The 23412-nt window shown below is 40.7% G+C and overlaps 2 protein-coding genes across 3 annotated transcripts; both read left to right on the top strand.

Moving 5' to 3' along the window:
* Positions 1-479: 479 nt before the first annotated feature.
* Positions 480-13048, top strand: APOOL (apolipoprotein O like). 2 transcript variants are annotated; one of them, XM_030272427.4, is made up of 9 exons: positions 480-587; positions 3672-3776; positions 4349-4468; positions 5487-5541; positions 5692-5790; positions 6138-6229; positions 6580-6666; positions 8231-8387; positions 10003-13048. In XM_030272427.4, exons 1-9 carry the CDS (start codon positions 576-578, stop codon positions 10098-10100), a joined length of 825 nt encoding a protein of 274 aa, XP_030128287.4. In that variant the 5' UTR covers positions 480-575; the 3' UTR covers positions 10101-13048. The 2 variants fall into 2 exon arrangements, with proteins under 2 accessions (XP_030128287.4, XP_041572064.2); XM_041716130.2 differs by lacking the exon at positions 480-587 and adding an exon at positions 2081-2166.
* A 1821-nt stretch (positions 13049-14869) lies between these two features.
* Positions 14870-22796, top strand: LOC140684149 (uncharacterized). Its single transcript, XM_072929028.1, has 7 exons — positions 14870-15918; positions 18094-18199; positions 18981-19154; positions 19851-19950; positions 20848-20936; positions 21712-21850; positions 22343-22796. The coding sequence occupies exons 1-7, from the start codon at positions 15849-15851 to the stop codon at positions 22349-22351; spliced, it is 687 nt and encodes a 228-aa protein (XP_072785129.1). The 5' UTR covers positions 14870-15848; the 3' UTR covers positions 22352-22796.
* Positions 22797-23412: the final 616 nt, after the last annotated feature.

The following is a 23412-nucleotide window of genomic DNA, read 5'->3' as shown; positions in this document are numbered from 1 at the left end:
CGGGATGGACGGGAGAGCCCGGCTGAGGGCAATGCCGCCCGATCTGGTGGGGTGGGATCCCCGCCCCGGCTGAGGGGGTCCCCGCCCCGGCTGAGGGGGTCCCGGCCCTCCTTAGGGCGATGGCGGCTGAGAGGGATCTCCGCCCGATTAAGGGCGATCTCTGCTGAGGGCTATCCCGCCCCGGGTGAGGGGGATCCGTCCCTGCCCGCTTTAGGGATCTCGCCGCGGTTGTGAGGGATTCCTGCCGGCTTTAGGGCGATCTCTGCGGAGGGCTATCCCGCCCGAGTGAGGGGAATCCATCCCTGCCCGCTTTGAGGCCATGCCGGCTGAGGGCGATGCCCTCCCTGGCTGAGGGGGACCAGCCCTGCTCGCTTCGAAACGATGCTCTCCCTGGCTGAGGGGGACCATCCCTGCCCGCCCCGGGGCGATGCTCTCCCCGGCTGTGGGGAATCCGCCCTGCCCGCCCCGGGGTGACGGCGGCTCCGGGCGATCCCGGCCTGAGCGCGGTCCCGCCCCGGCCCCTCGGCCCCGCCCGGCGCGGCCCTTCCCGCGCGCCGTAGGCGGCGCCGTCCAACATGGCGGCCAAGGTGAGTGTCCGCCGCCCTCAGGCCGCGCTGCCCCGGCCCCGCGGCTCCGCTCCCCTCAGGCTCCGCTCCCGCTCCTCCGCCGCCCCTCAGGCTCCGCTCCCGCTCCTCCGCCGCTCGGGACAGCCGGGCAGGCTCCGTGTGGCTCCTCGGGAGCGCCCGGCCCGCCCGCAGCTCCCCCGGTGCTGGCGGGAAGGAGCCCCGGTGCCGCGGAGCCGGGGTCTGGAGCAGCGGGGCAGGGAGAGGTCTCTGTGGTGGTGCGGGACGTGGCGGGGAAAGAGCTGGTTCGAGGGTGGTTAAATTGTACAGCGGGGAATAAAAGCGGTGTTGCTCTTCTGGTTTTTCTCCATGTACTCGCAGCCCCCGAAACACCTTCAGCTCGAGGAATATCAAGATGATAGTTTGGTAGTAACATGATAAAGTGCTAGTGGTGCTGTACATCACTAAAACAAGGCTGTTAAAATCATGCTGTTACGAGCTAACAGGGTCACAAGTATCTAAAATATAACTAGTTGTAGGAATAATACAGTGTCTTTAAACAGAAAAGCATGCATGTAAAGATCTAAGCTTTCTCACAAATATTTAGACAGGTTTTCCAGTGTTGGCAGTCAAATTGATGAATAGGTTGCTCTCACATGAATCTTCATATTTACTTTTTTTAAGCATTTAAAATGTGTATATATCTGGAAAGGAAAGGATGGTGCCAATGAGAATAGACAGAAATTAAAAGAAAGCATTTTGCTTTCATTTGTTAAGGCAAAAGAAACTCTTTGGCTTTGCTGTCTGGCTGGGTGATCCTGAAGTGGTTTGGTTGGCTCAGTAAATAAATCTGAATGATTCAGTACTTTTAGTGAAGTGACATAATTTTACGTGTGTTGTTTACTATTTACTATGAAATATTTATTAATAAGAGTTTTATTCTTAAGATTTCACTCTCTGGGTCACTCAGCAGACCAAGATTAAAACCAAATGCATGACATATCAGTGAGTTGAGGTGAAGTGCAAGGATCTGTTGCATTTGTGGGGGGGGTTTTGGTGGTTGTCATCAGAGATTTATAAAGACATACCTGAATTAGGATACGGCATTTGGCCTATGAGCTTTTAGCGTTTATTCTTTAATTAATATTTTTTCATAGAAAATATGATATGAGGTAGCTGCTAAATTTGAATCTCATTTTAACCTGGCTAGTTGAGTCTCATTTTGTAATACAGAAGTTGTATGTTTTTTTAAATAAATCCCTGCATCAGATTTTTGGATATACTCCATTCCTTTGATCCGTTTTGAGGCAGTTCCTGCCTTCAGGGCAAGTTTCCTGCTCCAATTCTTGAAGCAAGCACACAGAATTTGCAGTTTCAGTGGGAAACAATGACTTGGAGATTAGCATAAATTAACTATATGCCTTTATTATGGTTTAGTTTGCATTCTGCATCTTTTGAGTAGAAGATAGTGAATTCTTTGTAGTGATGTAGTTTTTTAACTTTTTTTTTTTTAATAGAATCTGTATTTTTGATCGTTGGTAAGATTCCTTGACTTTGAAGCAGAGTGTTTGAAATGCAAATACTTAAAGCCAAAATTATCCAGGTACATTTGACAGTTTTGTTATTATATTTTGATTTGTCTTACTCCAGTTCTACTATTAAGAGGCATAGCTGTAACAGTTTTCTGCTAGAAAGCATATAATTCATTTCTTCAGCAAATAATTGCTGTTCAGGCTTCTCAGCGAAAACATTGCCATGTCTGTTTGTCTTTGTGTGTTTTTTATTTCTCGGGAAGAACCTGCAGGTTGTCAGTGTAGGTCAGGAACTTGGCAGTGGTGTTACAGGGAATGTTTTAACACTGGCCATTGACCTTTCCTTCTGGTGGTGTTTAGCTCTGTGTCTGTGCAGAATTCATCTCCAGGACTGGCACATGGCTTTTGCACCTGCAGCAATTTCCTGGATTCTTCAAATCAAAGATTTTTATTTATTTGTAAGTCAGTTATCAGCTGATGTTCTGGAGTCATTCTGCTGGCTGAACATGCAATCCCAGGGTGTTTTACAGCTCCAGCCTTTTGCAGGTGTTTTTCTCTGTGCTTCTTTCCTAGTGTTTGATATAACAATATGATCCAGCCATTTTTAATTCTCTGTAACTTCTGTAGAAGTTTTCATAGCTGAAATACTTTTTGGTTTCTTTAGCTGAACAATGTATGATTTTTATTGTTTGATACATAATGCCTGATAAGGCACTTTTAATCAAATAATTTCAATAAATTAGTACTAGAAGCAGCTTAGCTAATTGAGGTCTTTTTAGTGCACCTCGTGATTAGATAAGGAACAGCTCCATGCAGTGAAGCCTCTTTAGTGCAGTCAAGGTGATGTTGCTTTTTCTTTTGCTCTGGTTCTTTGTGATTTCAGTAGAAAAGAGTGAAACCCTCTTGGGACAACTGCTAGAGTAAATGTTAGCCAGTACAGATATTTCCTTGGATCTTTAAACGTTTATATGTTTGTCTGCAGGCACCCAGAAGTAAAGCAATTACTGTCAGCCAGCAGCTGGACCACTTTGATCATTCCCTGTATAGCTTTCTCTTTTACATTGAGAACAGAATCCATTGTGACTTTAAAATATAATTATTTTTTTTTTTAAGTGAACAATACAACTTTCTCATGCTCTATCATTTTTAAATTCAGTTTTTCTTCTAGAGTCTACTGAAAATTGGTGTCTTGTCCTGGTAGCTGTATGGAAATAAGCAATCTGATTTGTGATAGGTTTAAAATAGTTCTTTCATAAATAATTCTCAAAAATTGAGTTCCTGCATGCTGAGTAAATTACATCTGAATTTACCCTAACAGGTGATGGAAGCATCAGCGTGGCTTTGAACACAGAATTCTTCCTGGTATTTGAGACACAAAACTGTTGTCAGGGATCTTTAACCTTTTCTTTACCATTATAATTTCAGAAAATCTTTGTGTAAGTCAGAAGACATTTCTAGAAGGTATAATATTTAAAAAAGGTTTTAAAAGTGACTTGTTTAATCCCATATTTGATCAGTCTTAAGGGAAATTTTAATTTCAGCATTAGGACTCCCTTTTTTTGTCTCTCTGTCCCAGGTGGCAAAGCTGGCAGCTGTTTCTTCTGGGCTGCCATTTGTATGTATTACTGTATATGCAGCAACAGAAAAGGAATCAAAAAGTCAGCTGGTGAAACCAGATAAGGTATGACTCTTCCTCTTTCTTGGTCTTCAAAATAATACTAGAAAAACCTGCAGTATAGCAGCTCTGTCCATTGAATCACATTACCCAGTAACTAAAATACATAGCAAAGTAATATGTAATAATAAATAATAATAAATAAATGGCCCAAATAAAACACAAAGTGTTATGATACTAAATTAGTGAAGTTTTATCTCATTTGCATTATTACAGTATTTCAAAAATGCAGTCAGAAAAGGTGAAAATAGAATAGTTACTGATGAGTCCATTTCTAATGTGCAATTTCTAGTAATACACACATCCACCTTCTAATTATTCTTGCACATGCATTTGCTTCATACTGAGTAATTCTACTTCTTAGAACCAATATAATTGTTTCAGTTTTCACTTCCAAAGAGTGAAGTCCCACTTGGGTAGAGTCAGTTTGGAACTCTGAAAGCTCACAGTTCCCCACAGAGGCTTTGTGTGCTGCACTGGGAATGCTGAGGCTTTGCAGGTTGGAAACCCCCCGTGAAAAGCAGCAGCTGATGGGAGCAGAGCCGTGGCCCTGCTGCTCAGCTGTGCTCTGTTTGCAGCTCCCCATTTACAGCGCACCCCCCCTGAGCTCCAGGTACATCGAGGAGCAGCCGGGGCTCCTGCAGCAGCAGCTCACGGCCCTGCGGAGGACGACCGGCCGCTATTTCGGGTGGTGCCAGGTAAGGGATGCACCGAATGTTCCCTGCAGGTCACTCAGCACTACAGCCAACCACTGAAAAAACAGCTTACTTCCCCCTGGAGGGATTTTTGGCAGTTCCTTGTCCTAGCATAAGATAAATTCGGATGGAAAAATGAGCCCTCCTCCTACAGCAGGAGTTATGTTGGTAAATTCTTGCTGGGAGAACTTGAGGCTGTTTTGGAGTCTGAAGTTCCAGGTGCAGTCCATGGAGAAGGAGCTGCTTCCAAAGGGCAGTACCTGACAAAAAAGACAAACAGAATGCATCCCAGGTATCTGTTGCAGCAGGCTGTTCCTCACGAGTCATCAGAAACACCTCAGCTCTGTTACTGCTTGTTCCAGGTGGAGAGGGAACTGTGGTGCCTGTTATGCTTCAGTACCTGCTGGGAAGCAGCAGCTTCACCCTGGCTGTTGGCCAGAGGATATTTTCTGCTTATGTTTTACTTTTGCAAAAAAATGTAGACCCTAAGAGTTGAAAAAAAAAATCTAAATATCTTCAAAATGTGTTTTGTGTAAATTGTGATTCCACTGTTCTGGAAAAGCATTGTCAGTGACTGCATGACTGAAATAGTCTTGTTACAAAGCTGTACCAAACTTTTTAATGTCATTAATGATTGTACGAGTTCCTGCCGCTGAGCAGCAGTGACCTCTGGTGGCACAAATTCGGTTTTGCTCTTTCAGTTTTCCTGGGAAGAGATGATTGTATTTTATAATTGAATTTTCCTATACAGTTGGCATCCAGATGTTTTCCTGCTCTAGAGTTCCTGAGAGGTCCGTTTTGAAAGGGAACTTACATTAGAGAGATTTTTTTTTTTAATTAATGTAAGTGTTAAAAATATAAGTATTTGTTTGTCACAAAGAGGGTAGATTTCTCCATAGTCATTGGATTGGAATTTTTAAAGTTACACAGTAATTCTTTGTCTCATTGTGCTGAGATATGTATGAACAGCTACTTTTGTAGAGATTTTACTTTCTGGTTTTGTTTTTTTCTTTCCTTGTAGAGTGTCTATGTCTTTATTAAAAATGGAATAATGGATTCAATTCAATTTGGAAAAGGTAGGCAAGTCACATATCTGTCTCATTTCATGTATATAAACTCTCAGTAAAATTAAAGTTTTCACCTTTATTTCTTAAGTGGGAAATAAAATAAAATTACTGATACTGAATTGCCCTGCTTCTTTTTTGTCTTTTTTTTCCATTTCTTAGATGCTTATGTTTACCTGAACAACCCCCCGCCGGAATTTCTTCCCAAAGCCGCTGTAATTACAGTGTCAGGCCTGGCTGGTGCAGTGCTGGCAAGAAAAGGTAGGGTTGCCTTGTTTTCATTACTGGCTGTGAGGCATGGAGCTTGTAACAGTTCTGGTGGTCAGAATGCTCTCCTGAAATATTGGCAAAAGCCTGTGAGATTTAAATAAACCCTTCCTGGTAAATGAAGGGACATTGTTGATTGCTGTTACGAGCTGGCTGAGAGCTCACAGAGCAGGACTAGACAAACTGATGATACAATTCTTCTCATTCTTCATAATATTGGAAACCCTAGGTTGGGATTATTTATCTTTCAGAATATCAATCTCTCCTGCATTTAATTGCTACAACTACTTGGTTTGCATTTCATTTTTGTCTAATTATTCAAAATATTTGGCTTTGTACAGGTTCTAGATTTAAGAAAATTGCTTATCCATTGGGACTTACTACTGTAGGATATTCTATTTGTTACCCAGCTCAGTCAGTGGTCATTGCTAAGGTAAGTTTCTGGTTTTATCTGTGATCATTTCCAACATAGTGGGACAAGTTTGGATTCTTTAACTTGGTGCTCCATCTATTGTGCCAACATTGCCAGCACACTGCTGATCAGAGTTTGATTTCATTTGGAGTAGGTGGATTTAGCATGGAAATGTTTCCTGTGGATCCCTAATACAAGTTTAAAAATTATGTACAATTTGCTTGATGTAAGGGAAATACGCAGTAGATCTTGGAAAGTAGATGCCTTAGGATGGAGTCAAGCATGAGAATGTAAATATGATTAATTTCATTTGAATAGTCTATCTTTGTATTTTAAAAACTGTTGTTAAATTATGTTTTTCTGAAAAATAGGTAACAGGGAAAAAGTTACTTGGTGCGAGTCATCAGACCTATGAGGCTGTGAGGTCACTGTGGGCAGACAAGGAAACTGTCACCAAGGTAGGATTGGGAAGTAATGAGAACTCACGCACTGAGAGGGGCTTAGAAAGTTGTGGTCTTTTCTGCTGATGCTGTCCAAGGTTTACTGATGGTGTTCAGCAAGGCACAAACCCCAGTCTGATCTTTTTGTCCCTTCAGTATTTAGTTGTTTTTACACCTTTCATGCCAGTAGATACTGAGATCCTCTCTGTAGTCCCACAGTGCATGCAGGGTGCACAAGAGAATGAGTTTCTCTTTAGAGCTCCTTTATTATCTTGGCATAAAGGATCCATTTGATTCACACTTTGGTCTTAAGCAGCCCCTGAATTTAGACTAAAGACACTCAGGATTACAGTAGGTATGACTGACTTACTGCTCTACAACCCTTGCAGGAAGTCTGGTTTATTTACCTTGTGCTATTAATTGTCGGTGGCTGATTTATTTCTTCTTGTCCTGTCCTCATGGCAGCCACAGTGAATAAATTATCAGTAACCTCTTTATATTGACCTACTACTTATGGAAGAGTTAGCAGGGTTTTTGACCTTCTCTTCCCTACTATAACCTTCTCTTACAGAGCCGGTTTTCTCACTCTGATATGATTCTTGTTCTCCTCAGAATTTCCTCTAGTTTCTCTGCTTTTTCTGTTTTTAGGAGATTTTGTGTGTGGTTTTTAAGTGAGGCAGTCAGAATAGGACATATTAAACAGCTGAAGCCTTGCCAGCAGAGAGTAGAGGGCAATATGAACCTTCTGTAAATTACATATGGAATTTGGATCGGTAATCCCAGAACCAAATGTAGGCTTTATCCAACCCAGAAGGGTTTTTTCCCTCAAGGGGAAATTTATAAAACCTTGACAAAGGAGCACTTCCCAAGTAAAACTGCAGATTTGCACAGTAGTTTTTCATTGCTCTTTTCAAACATATTTTCTATTTCTTAGTTATCAATGTGTAGAAATATTTTGCTTTAAATTTATAGTGCTCATTGACATGCAGTCCTCACCCTTTATTTCTTCTGAGAAGCACAAATGGAATTCTGAGTTTTGAAAATGAGATTCAGATAACTGTCATTAAACTGATAGCAAAACAAGAATTGATGTGGTACAGACACTTTTATTAACTTCATTTTTTTTCCCCTGAGTGAAGCCTCTTCCCGAGACATATCATTTCTCATTACTAGGGTGTAACCGTGATTTATCTTTCCATCTCCTGCTAACTAGGGTAGTAAGTGTTCTGTAAACACTCAGGGCTATTTCAGTCTTGTGTGAGGCTAAAGGCTCCTCACCTGGAAATGAACTTGTGTAGTTCTTGGAGGGTCTCATGTAAAACCACAGCTTCAGTCCTAAGTAAATATTCATGACAATTTCCATTCTACATGAATTTATTCTATCTGATCTGTGGGGTTTCATGAATTTTACTTTTTCCAGCTGTGCCCCTTGTGTGCAGCTGACTAGTTGAATATCACTGTATGATGTCATATCTGAAAAGAATTTCACCAAAGATAAGCTCCCAGACTTTAGAGCTTTATTTTGCAATAATGCATTAAGCATATACCCATGTGATTTCTTTTATTAATATTTGGTTCACAGCTGCAGCAAGAGTCAAAACCAATTATGCAAGAAGATAAGAAAAATAAGGGAATTTCTACTACCAAACCTGAGTCTGCTGTTGAGTCAAGATCACTTAACAGAACAGAATCTGTTCCAGTAGAGCGTCGGAGTAATGAAGATCCAGTGCCTTCATCAGGTGAATTAAACATTTCAAGTGTAATCTCAGGGCAACTTGCAAATCCAATTAGTTGACTAAATTTTGCACTTATTCTTGCTCTAAACTGGAGCAGGCTGTCAGTGCACATTATTCTTTAGAGCATATTTTACATGCTGTCATTTAATACATATTTCAGAGCCTCAGGGAGGTGATGATTTTCTCACTGTGGACCCTGTCATAATAACAGAATTATATATTTGCTGTTCTCTCTCAATAATGTCAGAGAACCAATATTAATGTAAACAAAATAAGGAATAATCCAAATGCAAGTCACACAAAAAGCTTTTAATTATAAAATTGAAGTCTCAAATGGATTTCATTACTTTTAGCCTCTGCTAACAATGCAGAGATGATCCATAGTGGAATGAAAGGGTGTATAATTGAGAAATGAAGCACTGGATTTTATTTTGTTGGGTTTTCTGCAGTGGTTCCTTGTGCATCTTAAGTGGTTGAGCTAATCAACTAGATCACATAACAGCCTGTTTAACAGATAAGAATTTGGTAGTCCAATTTTTAAGAGAAAACAGTGGAATTACCTATTAAAGGAGAACTAAATTTGTTTGAAAATATTGTTACCTTTTGTGAGGGCAACTTCTAAATTTTATTTGTGACAAGGAAATCACTTGGAAGGAAGAAATTGTGACCAGAGATTTTTTTTTTTGGTGGAAAGCAAGCAGAATGTACTTGGATTCGTGTTTTAATATTTTTTCCTTTATTTTCACTGTAGTATCCATTCACATCTTTGCTTTGCACATGATTTTTTTTTTCTGATTTAGTTTGTGGAATGCTTTGATCTGTTTTTACACTTGCTCCAGGCCAAACTGTCTTTATTGGGTTTGTGTTTATAGATCTGTCATTGCTTTCATAGGTGGAATTAGTTCATGTCCTTAATACAGCCAAAAATATCCATGCCCTAAATGAATCTGTGTTGCCAGAGATGTTTATTTTCTCAGTCCAAGTGGGGCAAAACTTTCAGGAGAACGTAACACCCTTTGTGGATCAAGTGATGTAGTTAGAAAAGAAGCAGATCAGGAGCAGGAGCCACAGCCCCAGAAAAGCTGCCTTTATATTCCCCTAGATCCTCTGGAATTGCAGTATCATTAAATATGTCACCTGTACACTGTCCTTCAGTGAGTGGGAGGGTTCAGTGTTTGTGGTTTTTGGAAGTTCAGAAGTGAAGCTAGGTGAGAGTACTTGTCTTCATTTGGAATTCTTGCCATCTGGCAGGGTTGGTTGTGGGATCCAGCTCTGCTCCTAGACAAGACACACTGGGGAACTTTTTCCATGCCTCAAACTTTCCTTTTCATGTGTTGGGCAAAGCATCACAATTTCTTCTCTCACTCTGCTGGGTTAGGCAGTGGAGTTGGAGAGTGGGGAGAGGTCCTGCTCTCCATCCACTGCTGCCCAGCATTCCAACATGCCCTCATTGTCCTCTGTCAGTGCCTAACACACTCGGAACTGGAACAGACAGATTTTGATTTTTTCTGAGTGTTTGGTAATACAGAAATTCTCAAAATGTATCACTAAGCTTTATTTCCTTACACCTCAAGGATATGCATACTTTTTAACCATATTTTTTCGCTGTCTCTAACAGGAGCAGTGAAGACATCAAAATTTAAGCCTGATCCAAAACTTACGGACCATGGTCAGTCCAGCCCAGAAGATGTGGACATGTACAGCACCAGGAGCTAAGCCAAGTCTGCTTTACAGAATGCAAAATGTTACTGATAAGGGGGAGGGAAGAAGGGAAGGAATAATCTTTACAATACATACTCTGTGAGGTATAATTTCATCAGATACTTTATCTCTAATTTGTATTATTGACTTAAATGATTCTGTTTAGTGCTTATTTTGCTCCTGACTCCCTAAAAGCAGTGGGAATTCACTCAGTGTCATTAGTGAGACACTGAGAAAACAAGATTTGTCAGTGTCTTCTCCCAATGGGGCTTCTCTGTGCCAAACTTGCTAATAAATGTCACTTCACAAAGGATATTTGAAAATGCAAACATATCTCTGCTTTGGCTCAGATGTTTGTTGATCTGAATGAAGAATGTGAGGGATGGGGTTTGCAGAGGCTTCTTTGTCTTTTATCTTTCAGCTCTGGAATGAAGTGCAAGTTCCTGCTGGTCTGAGTATCCTTAAAGTCTCCATGGTTTTATCATTTGAACAGCATTGGCTCTAAAGCTTTTGTAAAAGAGCCACTTTTTTATTACAAAATAATTTGGTACTGTTTGCCTCTTTCACAAAGGTGAATGGAAACAACTCCTTGTCCTGCACACCTCTGTCTGCTGTGGTCAAATGTCTCTGAAGTTGGGCAAAAACACACAGCTGATTTCTAAACATCCCTTCTTAACTATGCATCAGCTTTCACCTACTTCTGATACTTGGAGGAACTGTGTTTGAATTGCTTAATCCATGAAACTGATCCTGAATTTACATAAAATCCATTTGAAGTATTTGGGAAGTTGGAAATCTGTAGTTTCAAGGTTTAAACTGCTGACAGTAAAACTGCAGAAGTAGCAGGCAGCCAACTTTTTTTGTCCCACAGGTTTGTATGCAATATCTCATTGAGTTTGGTAGGATTTCTGTGAAATTCTGTTTTTCATAAGAATGATATTAAAAGTTAAGTTTCCTAGGATGAACCTTTCAAACACTGCTTTTATCATGGTGTATATCCCTGTACTTCTGTTCATCCCCCATTTCTCTTCATTCTGTTACCTTTTAATTAAGGAAAATACAGGCTTTGCTGTGAAATTGAGGGGGAAGCAGGAGAAACCACATGAACAGATAGTGTAGATGGAAGGCTGAAGCCTGAAATGCTGCTTTTCTCAGCACTGGGGTGTGATGTGATATTTACTCTTGCTCTCCAGAAGAAGAAATTTCACAGCCTGATTTCTTTTCCTAGGCTGCTGATGCAAAGGCAAATGACCAGTAAAATGGAGGCAGAATTCCTGGTGTCCCTGTGGCATCAGCAAAGTTGTGAGGAGGTGCTGCAGGATGGCATGTGCAGAAGGCACAAATGGTGAATGAGCAAAAGAATAAAAGCTTTTAGGATGTATCAGAAACAAATTGAGACTTTAAAATCCAAATTTCAGGTGAAGTGTTGGTCTTTGTTACACAGAGTGCAGTGCAAGGTGAAGTCAGAAAATGTGAAGTTTAAAAGAAGAATTCTATTAGTTAAACTTGCCTGAGACAGCTGACAGGATTTAATGTCTTTTCTTCCTTTCATCATCTCTTAAAGGCCCAGGCAACTGTCAGAATTCAGGCAGCAATCAGAGGATATTAAATCAATCTTCAGAGAGCTCCTGGACATGACACATTTAGTGTTTCATCATAGAGAGAGGAGTAGAAAAATTAGATGGCTGGGCTTCATATACCATTTCCAGGGAAACAGATGAAGACATAAGTGGAAATTGTGAAGAAATGATCATTTTCAAGTTCATGACTGGGTGCCAGAAATTGTATTATCTGTCTCCCTTTGATAACATTCTGGATAAAAACATGAAGGAAAAGCCATCTACTCCTAAATTGTTAAATTCCAACTTTGAGTGTTGTCCTACCACAGCAAGTCAACAGGAAAGGTAAGATGATGGAGAATTGCTTGGATTTTGCAGGAGTTTACTGTGGTGAGATTTTTCAGGCCATAATGAAAATCTCTGCCCAGGAATTGGTCTCATGGGAGCAGGGAGAGGAGCTGCAGGATTGCTGTTCTGGAACCAGCACTTCCCAGGAGAGCAGCCTTGGGACACTGCCTCTTCCCTGGTGCCAGAAGCTGCTCTGGGACTGCCCAGGTGCTCAGGGCATTTCCACTCAGACCTGGTGATGCAGGTGGGTGTCTGCTCTGCAGATGTCCCTTGGCTCTTTGCTTGGGCAGGCAGGAGTCAGGAGTTCCATGCCAGTTGTGAAAACAGGTACAGCTAAAGACAACTCTTCCCTAACTGCAGCCAAAGAAAGTGGGAGAAAAGTATGGAAGGTTTTGTATTCTGGCTGGGTGTGTTCTCTGCTTTCAGTTTGGACATCTGACCCTCCAGGGGTTATTTAATACTTTACAGCTGACTACAAGCCACATGTCTGTATTAGTAATTTCTAGTAAAGGTGCTATGCATTTGCTTTAGAAAAGCAAATTGAGGTCTACGTGATGCCATGCTTGTGAGTCTTGGGTAACCATGTGCCTGATTTGGGCTCTTGAAGATTTCAGACCCAACAGACAAATCCGTTACACTGAAAAGTTAACATAAAACATGGGAAATGTTTTATCGTGAGATATGATTTTATTAATTTATAGTGAAGCACTTTGAAATGCCTCTCAAATGTATCCTTAAGAGTCACTTAAGTTTATTTCACAATGCAATAATACAGTAACGTCATAAAAGTAATAATGTATATTGTAATTTTGATATGTTATATATTTGTGAAAAAATCAATGTCTTAAAGAATGGGTCACATGGTATTTTATAATACAGAAATAGCTTTAATGCATGGGGGTTTTATTTATGGTTGATTGTGTTCAATATACAGTGATTTGGAGCTTGTTGGTATTAATTTTTTATTTACATGAAACTGATTGTGATACTTTATTTTGTCATATTGCTGCAAAGCACCTGGAAATAAAGGGTGATAAGATACTTTTTAAAAACTAAGTTTAATTTTTGTCTGTTGTTTTCATCTGTAGGAAAATTGTCAATTCCTTTCAAGTACTTTTTGAGAGTTCATTTGTAATGACTAAGTCACACTTGTTTATTAATGTTGGGGGAAAAATGTCACCCCTGAAGTACTGAAACACTCCTGGAAGAAATCCCTGAAGCAGCAGGAACGACCAGTGCTCAGTGGCCTAAATTTTGAGCTGTGCTTCCATTTTCTTCTCTTGGATTTTGTTTTTCTAAAGAATGGTGTAGTTCAGGACTTGGAAAAAACTAAAGTTTTTATCCATGCTGGAGGAGTGACACAGTTCAAGGAGGAAGCAGGTGGTAAATGTGTGTGTCTCAGTGTGACTGTGCCAGTCTTCCAGATAAAGTAATTTGCCAAGCAAGGGTCATAAATTATGTAATCCATGGTGTAACCTAAAGAGTGAATTACTCGGAAGGAGGAGAATTGTGTGAATGAGTAATGGGACTGTTTTAATGGCACATTGTCCCTGTGATTCTTGAACAGCTTGGGAAATACTGGAAAGGTATTGAAATGCAGCAATGTTACCTTGTAGTGGAAGTTTGGAGTATTTTAGTGAAATGCTGAAAACGTATTTTTAATGCAAAAGAAAGTGGAGTCCCACAAAGCCAGTACTTTTTAAAGAAGGACAATCGGTAGGCACTGGAGTGTGTGTGGCTTTTATTTTAAAGTGCAGGATTCCCAGAAGCCAAACTGTGCTGATGGCAAGCTGCAGCCAAGAAAGGCTGTGACTGAAGCCATCCTAGAAGTCAGTGTGTCTTTCTTCCTGCCCCTGATGTGCTTTTGTGTGGGCCAGAGGCAGAGAACAACCCCGGTGAAACCCTGGGTTCACTGTGGGCAGAGGCAAACACCCTGTTCAAGGTGCAGTTACTCCTTTGTCCTTGTGTTTGCAGACATAGGAGATGGATTTTGCTGCAACAGCTGAAAGAAATTCCATTGCTGTGACCAGGGAATAGGTGTAAACTGAGCCTGTCGTGGTTTCAAGCCTTGGTAATCTTTTCTGGGCTCTTTTTGTAGCAGTCCTGACACCAGTGTTTGGGGAATCCATAGCTTGAGCTCGGTTTGTGTCACTCTCAGGACCCCTGCAATGCTGCAGGAGGAGAGACTGGTCTCCACAGCCATCTTGAACCAGCTCTGAAATGAGTTAAGATTAAAGATTATGAGCAGTTCCATCTTCCACCATTCATTTTGGTCAGTAACTTTGATTTACTTCTGTGTCTCTCTTTGAAGAAATTAAATGAGCCTGGATGTTATAGAATGCATTACTTGGCTCTTGATTGTGCTGAGTTCCAGAAACTCAGACAATAAGAGGAGGAAATGGGTGTGCTGTGCAGTACAAAGCTCTCAGCTGTTCAGGGCTGCTGGCACTGGGTTTATTTGCTGTTACTCAAGTGGGCACTGAAAACAGAAACCTCAGCCTCTGCAGCCCTTCCTGAGGCCAGGTCCAAACCCTCTGCAGCCAATAAATGCCAATGATGTGGCAAAGTCAAGGGTCTGGGGTTTGTTTTGCTACATTAAAACATCTCACCCAAGGGAAAAACTGCCCATTGCATTTCTGCATCCTTGAACCAAATCTGACAGCCCAGGGAAAGGTGTTTGTTCATCAGCCAACGTGAGGCTCCCACTGAGCAGCTGAGAGCTGGAGCCAGATGGGAATTCCCTGTCAGCAGGAGAATGGAGCATCTGCAGGAACTGCTTCTTCACACTTCTGCCTTACATCTGAAGAAGAATCATGCAATTTCTTTCACTGAGGTAAATACTAATTTCTTTGTTGTGGTCTGTTGTAATTTTCTGGCAGGACTGAGAATCTCTTATCTACTGCTGTAATATTAAGTGCTGTTGGGCTTTAGCCAAAGCTGTATTCTTTCAAGAATTTGCTAGGCATTGATTTTTAGAGATCATTATTTATGCTTTGAAAAGCAAAGGTTAAAGTTTACCTTTTGCTGTTAATGTAACTGTGCTTGGCATGTTAGCATAAGCTGCCAGCTCCTGTCAAATTAGGAAATCCACATTGGTATTTTATCAGTTATGGATTAGTTTTGAAAGCCCTGTGCTAGGAACAATGCTTGTGCTAACTTCAGCTTCAATGCAGTTAAACACAAACTTTGGGTGTAACCTGGGTGGTGTTTGGGGTGACCACAGTGTCAGTTTCTTCTTGTGCTGTGAATGTTGAGAATTTTTAAGGACTCCTAAGTAATAAAGAAGAAAGATGACAGGGTGTGTGCTAAGGTGTGAGTTTCTTTCCTCACTCATCCTTGCCACATGGGTATTTTCTATTCTTTTCTCAGAAAAATGAAAAATTAATCGACAAAACTTATGGTAGATACATGCAATTACAGGATTCCATCCTTCACATCATGTCCATCTTCAAGACCATGGCTTTGTCTTTAAAAACAATGCCTGTTCCAGGACATTGTCTGAAAATGCAGTCCAAGTTTGTTATCTGTAAAAGGTAACATAAACCTAAAAGGAGAAGAGAGAAAGGCTCCTGACAGATACCTTAGTGTGTTGAAATTTAGATTGTTAAATGAATACCTCACATCGGATTTCAAAAATTCAGAAATAGGAAGATTAATGAGATATTTTTATGAAACTACCTAGTTTCATAAAGGAAAATATGCTGAGTATGTTATCAGAAAGCTGTATCAGTTTTAAGTTAATTAGTAATTCTTGATAGAGAAGGATGCTGTAAAAAAAGCTCAAAATCCACAATCCACAGCAGCAGAAAGGGAAGTTTATTCTGCTGCTGGCAAAGTCTGGAAGAAAAGGCTCAGGATGTCCTTTCTGAAAGTCCTGCTGTGTGTCCTGGTCCTGGGCAGCCCCTTGCTGGGCGAAGCTTCACAACGTAAGAGCTGCAGGAATTCTGCTTTGTGGCTTCTCAGAGCAGGGAGGTGGCCATGTGCACTCCTCTGGGGAGCTGTGGGGCACTGCAGTGCCTTGGGGGGGACTGCTGCTTGGGAATTCTCCTTAGGCTTTAGGCTGGGTTTATTTGAAATAACAGCAAAACAAAGCAAATGTGAAAACCTTGGTGAGAGAGCTGCTGTCCTGTGTTTGGTATCACAGGGAAGAGGTTACAGCCATGTGAATTAATTACATCTGAAACTCAGTATCCTGATGGGTTGGGATCCTTTTGAGTCAGTCTCTGAATTTCAGAAAGGTGTTTTTAAATTAGTTAAATGGTTTGGTTCTTTTTCAGTGGAGAAAAAAACACTTTGTATATGGGTTAAAAAAATAATATACTTGTTTTATAGCAAGTATTCTTAGACTTTTTTTTGCTACTAACAGGGAGAAAATCATCAACAATTAAGAGCATGACAACCAGAATGCACTGGTAGAAAAGTTATTTTAAGTGAGTAGTGAAGTAATGGAATTGTTTCTGGTTCTGTTAGACCATTATTGGCCTGCAATTGTTTTATGGGAAGATTTCCCACATATTTTATTTATACATTTATTTATTTTAACCTAGTAGCTACCAGTTACTTGTAACTGGGTATCCCTAAGTCAATAGTGGTAAACCAGCAGCAGTTATTATTTTTCTAATAAGAGTTTTTGTTTATCTGAGGAATTTTTTAATGCTACTCTAAACTTTTATTTGCAAAAACAAGTTACCACTTGAAGGCTAACTTGGCATTTATGCAGACCCCAGTATTTTGAAGAGCTCAGCAGCGAGTTCCTTTATCCCATGGAATATTAGAGCGTTAATAGCAAAGTGCACACACTCCCTCTCTCCCAGCAGAATCACTACTGGTGATTTTCTGCTGCCTCAGGATTTTGTATCATTGCTAAAAGATTTGTAATTGTGTTACTGACCAGAGGGGTAGCTAAAAACATTGCTTATCCCCCAAATGAACCATGCCAAATACTACTTGGAATTCTTCATTTTTCTGTACTTTATAGCCATAACATACAACCAGGTTTTCTTGGAAAATGTTCCAGTGCTGATGCGTCCTGAGAGGAGAGCATGCAGCATGTGTAAATGGATTGGTACAAGCCTTGGTCACTGTAATCATTTAGATTTATCTCTGATAAGCAGCAAATGTTGGATTAGATGGTGTTGCACAGTGGAAAGGAAGGAGGCTTCCATCTCTTTTTGCACTGCAGGCTGCTCCCAGCACCGTTCTCTGGCTAATAATGCACCAGTCAGGAGTTTGTTCTGGTGGGACGTCTCTGACAGGGACAGTGCCATTAAAGCTGCTCCAGCAGCTGCCTGCTGGGCTCGGAAGGGTCTGCTCAGAGATCTTGGCCAGTTCTGACTCTGGCTTCATTCCAAACGTGGCTCCTCGCCCTGGGAAGAGTTGTGCACAATTAGATTTGGCTCTGGTGGCGCTTTGGGGGCTTTTCTGTGTGTTCAGGTTGGTGCCTGGCACTGAGTCCGAGTGCTGAGCGGGAGAGAACAGGTAGCAAAGGATGTAGGGTGGAAGTGCCAAACATGCTGATGTTTGATGATGATTCAGGCTGCTGAGGGAGTTATTTTTAGCCAGCCAAATACCTGTGAAATACTGTAAACACTCAGATTCTGGAACATAATTTACAGCCCAGTGTTTACATAGCAAAAGAGATAGAGGAGAACCAACATTAATGCAAACCAGATTCTTTTGTAGGCTAAGCCAAGGAATAATCCCATTGCAAAACACACAAAAAGGTTCTAATTTGGATTGTAACTGGAAGGTTGGAATCTCTAATGAGTCTCTTGACTTTTAGTCTTTGTCAACAAGCCAGAGATGATATATCGTGGAATTGAGACACAACCACACTTTAAATTATGAGATTAAAAACCATAACAACACAAGCCATACAATTTCCTGGAAGATGGGTTCAGGGTAAAGTAATTTAAGCAGGTGCATTTTCATTTCTCAAATAGCTTCAAAATTTTCAAGGGACAAGTCACTGGAAAGTAAGATTTAGTATAATCTACAGAGTACATATGAAGCATGAATTTTTGGTGTAATTAGCAACACAGCCCACTGACAGTATGTTACTGTATAATTGCATTAAATACTTATTCTGTTTTAATTCACAGCCAACTGCAGTGGAGTTGTGGACTTTGAGGCCTGTCTGGGTAGTACAGATGAATTCTGTCCTGAAAATATTCCTTGTCAGTGTAAAGATGGAGAACCTTTTTGCAGGTAGTATGTGGGCTTGGTTTGTTTGTTTAAGTATACACCATGTAAATGTCAAATATATTCTAAATTACGAATTAAATTTAGATCCTCCAAAGTGATCAATGAAAATAAATGTTGATCTTCATTCACAATCTGCATAAGCTTATAGCTCTGATAAAAAGCATCAAATCTGGGATTTGGGCATAGTGTTTTCTTTTTAAATATATGTGTGGGCCGTGTCATTCCTAATGTAATCCTCAATTTTTACAGGCTCCCTGTTCTATCAACTATTTTACTTTAAAACTGAATTAGCTGTGTAATTGCAAGTTCATTTTTTTCTCAGGCTGATCACATTTTCTTTTGAGTTAAAAAAAATTAGGCATCTTAATGTTCTATTTTCCATTACGTAGTGGGGTTTTTTTCCTTTTAAAAGGAAATGTGAGGTTTCACTCCCACTCAGCATCTTTGCCATGCTGACAGCAGACAAAGAGACCTTTGACCTGAGCCAGGCCATGATTTGGGGACTGCACCCTGTTCCCAACAAAGCTTCTTATCTTGGACTCCTGAAATGCCAACTCGGACTTGGTTACTCAGAGCCTGGCAAAGTGCTTTTGCATCAAATCTGGAAACAGATGGGTGCAACTAAGATAAAAAACACCTTTAAACATAAAGGAAAAATACTGACTCTCTTGGCCCCTGCAGTGTTGAATAATAAATAATTATATATCAAAATACTATGCTTTTTTTGTATTGCTTGCTTTTGAATTAAAATGCTGTTGCTAAAAGTGAATGTTTTTATTTGCAGATGTGATTACTACAGAACAGGCTGGAAGGAGTACTGGTACATGGGCCCCAAATGTAACCACCTTTGGAACACTCTCGATTTCATTTTAGTGGCTACTCTTCCTGCAGTGGCACTGGTTGTCATAGTGGTTGTAATATTTTCTGCTGTCTACTGCTTGAAAATTGAAAAAGCTGGGTAAGTGCACTTAGAAGGAGTTTTGTACTCAGAATGGATATACAGCAAAAGGAGTCTGATATTCTGGTTAATTTTTAACCTCTGGATGTTTAAAAGCACAAGGTTGCCATACTGCCAAAATACTATTTATACAATTTAAAACTAACTCAAAGCATCTTACCTGAGCACTCAGCACTTACTCAGCATTTTACCGCCTCTCTCTCAGTCATTGTTTTTCTTTAGGACTCACCAGGCAAGCTTTAAAGATTGATAAGTACATTTACTACTTAAATCCAACACTAGCAAATGCATGTTTCTGATTTATTTGCTCTTAGGGATTTTTTTCCACAGGTCTAAAAAAGAAGTAAGACTGATAACCATTGACAAGAGTCTTGGTGTTTAAACACGATTCCTCCCACTCTTGGGTTTCAGATATTGGCAATTTGAGCTGCTTTTTGCTTTCAACACTTTTTCCCAGTGATGCCTCTCCCAAGTACACAGACAATATGGGTTTTTTCTTCTGTCACTGAGCCCCAGAAGTGTGTCACTGGCACTTGCTCTGACATAGAAAAGCTGTAATAATACCCAGCTCTTGTACAGCCATCGCCACAGGACATCTAAAGCTCTGACATGGCTGTTGAACCAATCTGCAGCACCAAAAACATCTGTCAAGACCCTCACCATTGCTAACGCTCTGAATTCCCATTGTTCCCCCAGGAAGCAGCCAAAGCCTCCATACAGTGGAGCACAGCAGAACCCTGCATTCAGCAGTGACACAGCTGCCAGCCCGGGGCACGGGCACTGCCAGCCAGCCGGGGTAAGAGGTGGCACAGGGGGCACAGCACAGCCCCCAGGCATCGGGATTCAGCACAATGAAACGGGAATAGCAAAGAAAAAAAAACCGGAATTTGAGCTTAAAGTCTCCTAGCATCTGATTTCCAAGATCAGCTGAATGTATGTGAGAAAGTGAAACTTGCATCGAGGATTAAGTGAAACTAATTTTGCGCAGGAGAAATGGATGCTCAAACAACTATTTCCATTTTTTGGCCAGCTTTAAAAAGAGAATGTGCTCTGCTGTGCCAGTTTTCTCCATATGCAAGGTGTAGTAGAGATCGTGGCTTGAACTAGTGGGTGTCAAGAGAAAAGATGGATAAATGCCATTTAAAATCAATATAAAGAATCACCAAAAGGGAATATTTTTGTGTGTGTGTATGTTCATTTCCTCATTTGGTACTTCAAGGGATTTTTTTACATATTAAGGAACACACAGTGTATGAGAAGGAGACATTGAATGCTGTCTGAGAGAAGGGAGAAAATAATCTAGTCTGCTACATTATTTTCTGCTAAATCCATCTGTAGAGTATCAATAGCTTGGCAATGCAGCAGATCTGAGCCTGCCTTTACCAGGAGATGGTGCTGTTCAATTTTTAATTAATTCAGAATTTAGTCCTGTTGATGCTGTTGTTCCCAAGGTGTGAATCAGACCCAATCCTGCAGTTTGGTGGGGAAGAAAACCCTTTGTAAAAGAAATCTTTTTGGGTCGGGGCTGCAGGAATTAGGGTTTTCTCAGACCCCAGACTGAGTTGTAGCCTAGACATTGTATTTTGTAAGTGAAAAACTGGTTTATACCTTCTAACATTCTGTACCTGGAGAGCTGGTTATTCTAATTTGTTGTCATTTTGCTCTGTGTAACCACCTGATCCCTTACACACAGGATGCCTGGCTTGGACAAATTCCAAAAGCTGTACTGAAAAGAGAAGATTTTAATGATGCCTCAATCCCAAATCAAAGGCAGAATTACAGGTATACTGCTATTTTTTGTCTTTGTATTTTTGTTCATTCTCACTTTATACCTGGTTTGGAGACTCAGAATGACTTTGCAGCTTTGCCAGTGGCACAGCAAGCAACAAAGGTCCAGTAATGGCAAAGCTTTTGACTGGATTATTCACATACAAATCCTAAAATACTGCTTTATCCAGAGGCTTCTCTGGTTTTCCTCTAATCCCAGAGGCATTGATTTCATTACTGTTTAGAATCACAGTTCCCTGCTTGTGCTTCCTCACTTGAATCCCCCTCAGCACCAACTGCTGCAGCTCTTACTGCAACTTCTGCAGAGAACTTGTTTGCCAGGGTGCAGCTCAGTGAGAGCACAACAGTCTCCTCACACATAGCAGGGTTCTGCTGCAGAGGCAGGCTGGAGCTTGCTGATGTTTTAGTCCCTCAAGGAGGGCTGGTTTTTTCAATATAAATGTTGAAAAGGTTGAAGGTATGGCTATGGTGGGTTTAAGCCATTTTGAAAATAATTGTAGGAATACAGAAAATTAGGTGGTGAGGCATTGTTTGTTGTGAAAAAAAAAAAAGCTTAAAGAGAAAGCTGCTTCTATAAATTCAGTCTTCTCTGTTTGCAGGATGAGGGTTTGACAGTAAAATTAACTTAAAAGACCTTTTAGAAATTACTGCCTCAGTGCCATGCATGCAGTAGTGAGCTTTAATATTTTTATATATCAGTTTAAACTAATCCTTTGTGCTATTTTCAGTATATTATAAGGTTTTAATAACGTTTTTCTCTTCTGCATAGTCCCATGTATGCTCAGCCTCTAAGGGCAGCAGATCCAGCATCAGATTATTTCCCTCAGTCCCGAGCCCAGGGGGATGAGTTTGACTATCCCAGGGAGGGTTTGCCTTACCCAGTTTATCCAGAGGCGAGACAGTACCAGGTACGTATCAATCACATCCCTCTGCATATTAATTACATGTCCTGCATATTAATTACATACCCTGCATATTAATTACACACTCTGCATATTAATTGCATATTCTGCATATTAATTATATCATCCATCCTGGTGCTGAATACAAATCATCACTAAATTGATAGTGTTTGTCACTAAGTAAAGATGTGAGCTAACAGAAAGCCTACAGCCACCTTTCACTGTGCAGGTGTTTTCTTCAGGAATGTTACAGACCCTGCTGAAATGTTTTTAAATATTTCCAAAGCTGTTGCAGTTTGTGTGCACACAGTGGTAATGCTTCCAGTTATTTGCATGAAAATCATCTTCCAAAGCTCTTGGTGAGTGAACACTCAGAAGCAGCACATACTAAGAAAAAAATATATAAAAATGTAGTTTGATTAGATACAGATTATTTTAATAGCAAGCATACTAGGGAGTGTGTGTCATGCTACTGATTTAATTCTAATCTCTTTACAGAGATACTAAGAACAAGTACTTCTTGTATCAGAAATGTCTTGGAATGCTGCATGATCACTGAACAATCCAGGTGCTGAGAGAGGCAGTGAGAGCCTGGTGGGACACAGAGGAAATTGCCATCCTCATTAGAGAGCACTAAGTTATTGCAAAGAGAAGGCACAGAGGATAATTGTGAAAGAAAATCTGGTGATACTGATACAGCTGGTGTGCTGATACTGCAGCACACAAGGGTCTGGCCCTGGCAGTGTGGTACAAACACAGCCAAGGACTTGGCCTCTCTCTGTCCCAAGATTTACCAAATACCTACAGACCCATTCCCTCACCCCATCTTTTTTACTTTGTCTTCCTTCTGTGTTGATCCCAACAGCTGGAATGGTTTGCCTTCAAAACTGCCCTGGCTTGCTTTGTAACTTTTTTGTAAATAAGGAAAATAAATGAAGCTATTGAAGATTGAGCACCTTGCCACTTAGTAACAATTAAAAGAGACTGAAGACTGGGATTTATTTCCCCTTTTCCAAAAAGTCTGAAGCACGTTACATTGCGATTTCTCTTAAATCATTTTCCTTAGTATTAGGTAATATGTGAAACTATATGACAAAACCAGAATCTTAAGGATTTTAGAAAGGGTTTCTTGATCTTTGGTTTTCCCTCAATGTAACAAAAATGCAAAGTGGGCAAATTTCACTGGGTTTACTTCTACTGCTGCAAATTCTGTCAGAAATAAAAGAAGTGAGCCTGGTTCCCTCTCTTATCTTCAGAAACAGTGTTAGCACATCTGTTTGGAGCCCAGACTATCAGTTTAAACCATTCTGACCTCTGAAATTCAGATCCAAAGGTGTCAGAGAATTGTGTCAGTGAATCGCTTTTTTCTGTCATTTCTCAGCCTCGGTGGTGCCACAATCTGACAAACTGTGGTGGTTCTTGACCTCAATCCAGCTCTGTTGTACCGACCTCAGAGCGACCACAGAATTTGAGTGTTCAACTTGATATTCCACCACTGCTCCCAAAAGGAGTAGGAGGAACAGAAAAGGCAGTGCTGTCAATACCCATGGTGCTGGCAAGAGCCAAGC

This window comes from Taeniopygia guttata, chromosome 4A (assembly GCF_048771995.1).
Source record: "Taeniopygia guttata chromosome 4A, bTaeGut7.mat, whole genome shotgun sequence".
NCBI classification, from domain to species: domain Eukaryota; kingdom Metazoa; phylum Chordata; class Aves; order Passeriformes; family Estrildidae; genus Taeniopygia; species Taeniopygia guttata.
This window is presented reverse-complemented; position numbering and strand designations above follow the sequence as displayed.

Coding starts and splice junctions, on each gene's coding strand:
- APOOL (XM_041716130.2), top strand. CDS start 2,137: ATGCAAATACTTAAAGCCAAAATTATCCAG. Junction 3,777..4,348: donor AGCTGGTGAAACCAGATAAG/GTATGACTCTTC, acceptor CTCTGTTTGCAG/CTCCCCATTTACAGCGCACC. Junction 4,469..5,486: donor GCTATTTCGGGTGGTGCCAG/GTAAGGGATGCA, acceptor CTTTCCTTGTAG/AGTGTCTATGTCTTTATTAA.
- LOC140684149 (XM_072929028.1), top strand. CDS start 15,849: ATGTCCTTTCTGAAAGTCCTGCTGTGTGTCCTGGTCCTGGGCAGCCCC. Junction 18,200..18,980: donor GATGGAGAACCTTTTTGCAG/GTAGTATGTGGG, acceptor TTTTATTTGCAG/ATGTGATTACTACAGAACAG. Junction 20,937..21,711: donor AATCAAAGGCAGAATTACAG/GTATACTGCTAT, acceptor TCTTCTGCATAG/TCCCATGTATGCTCAGCCTC.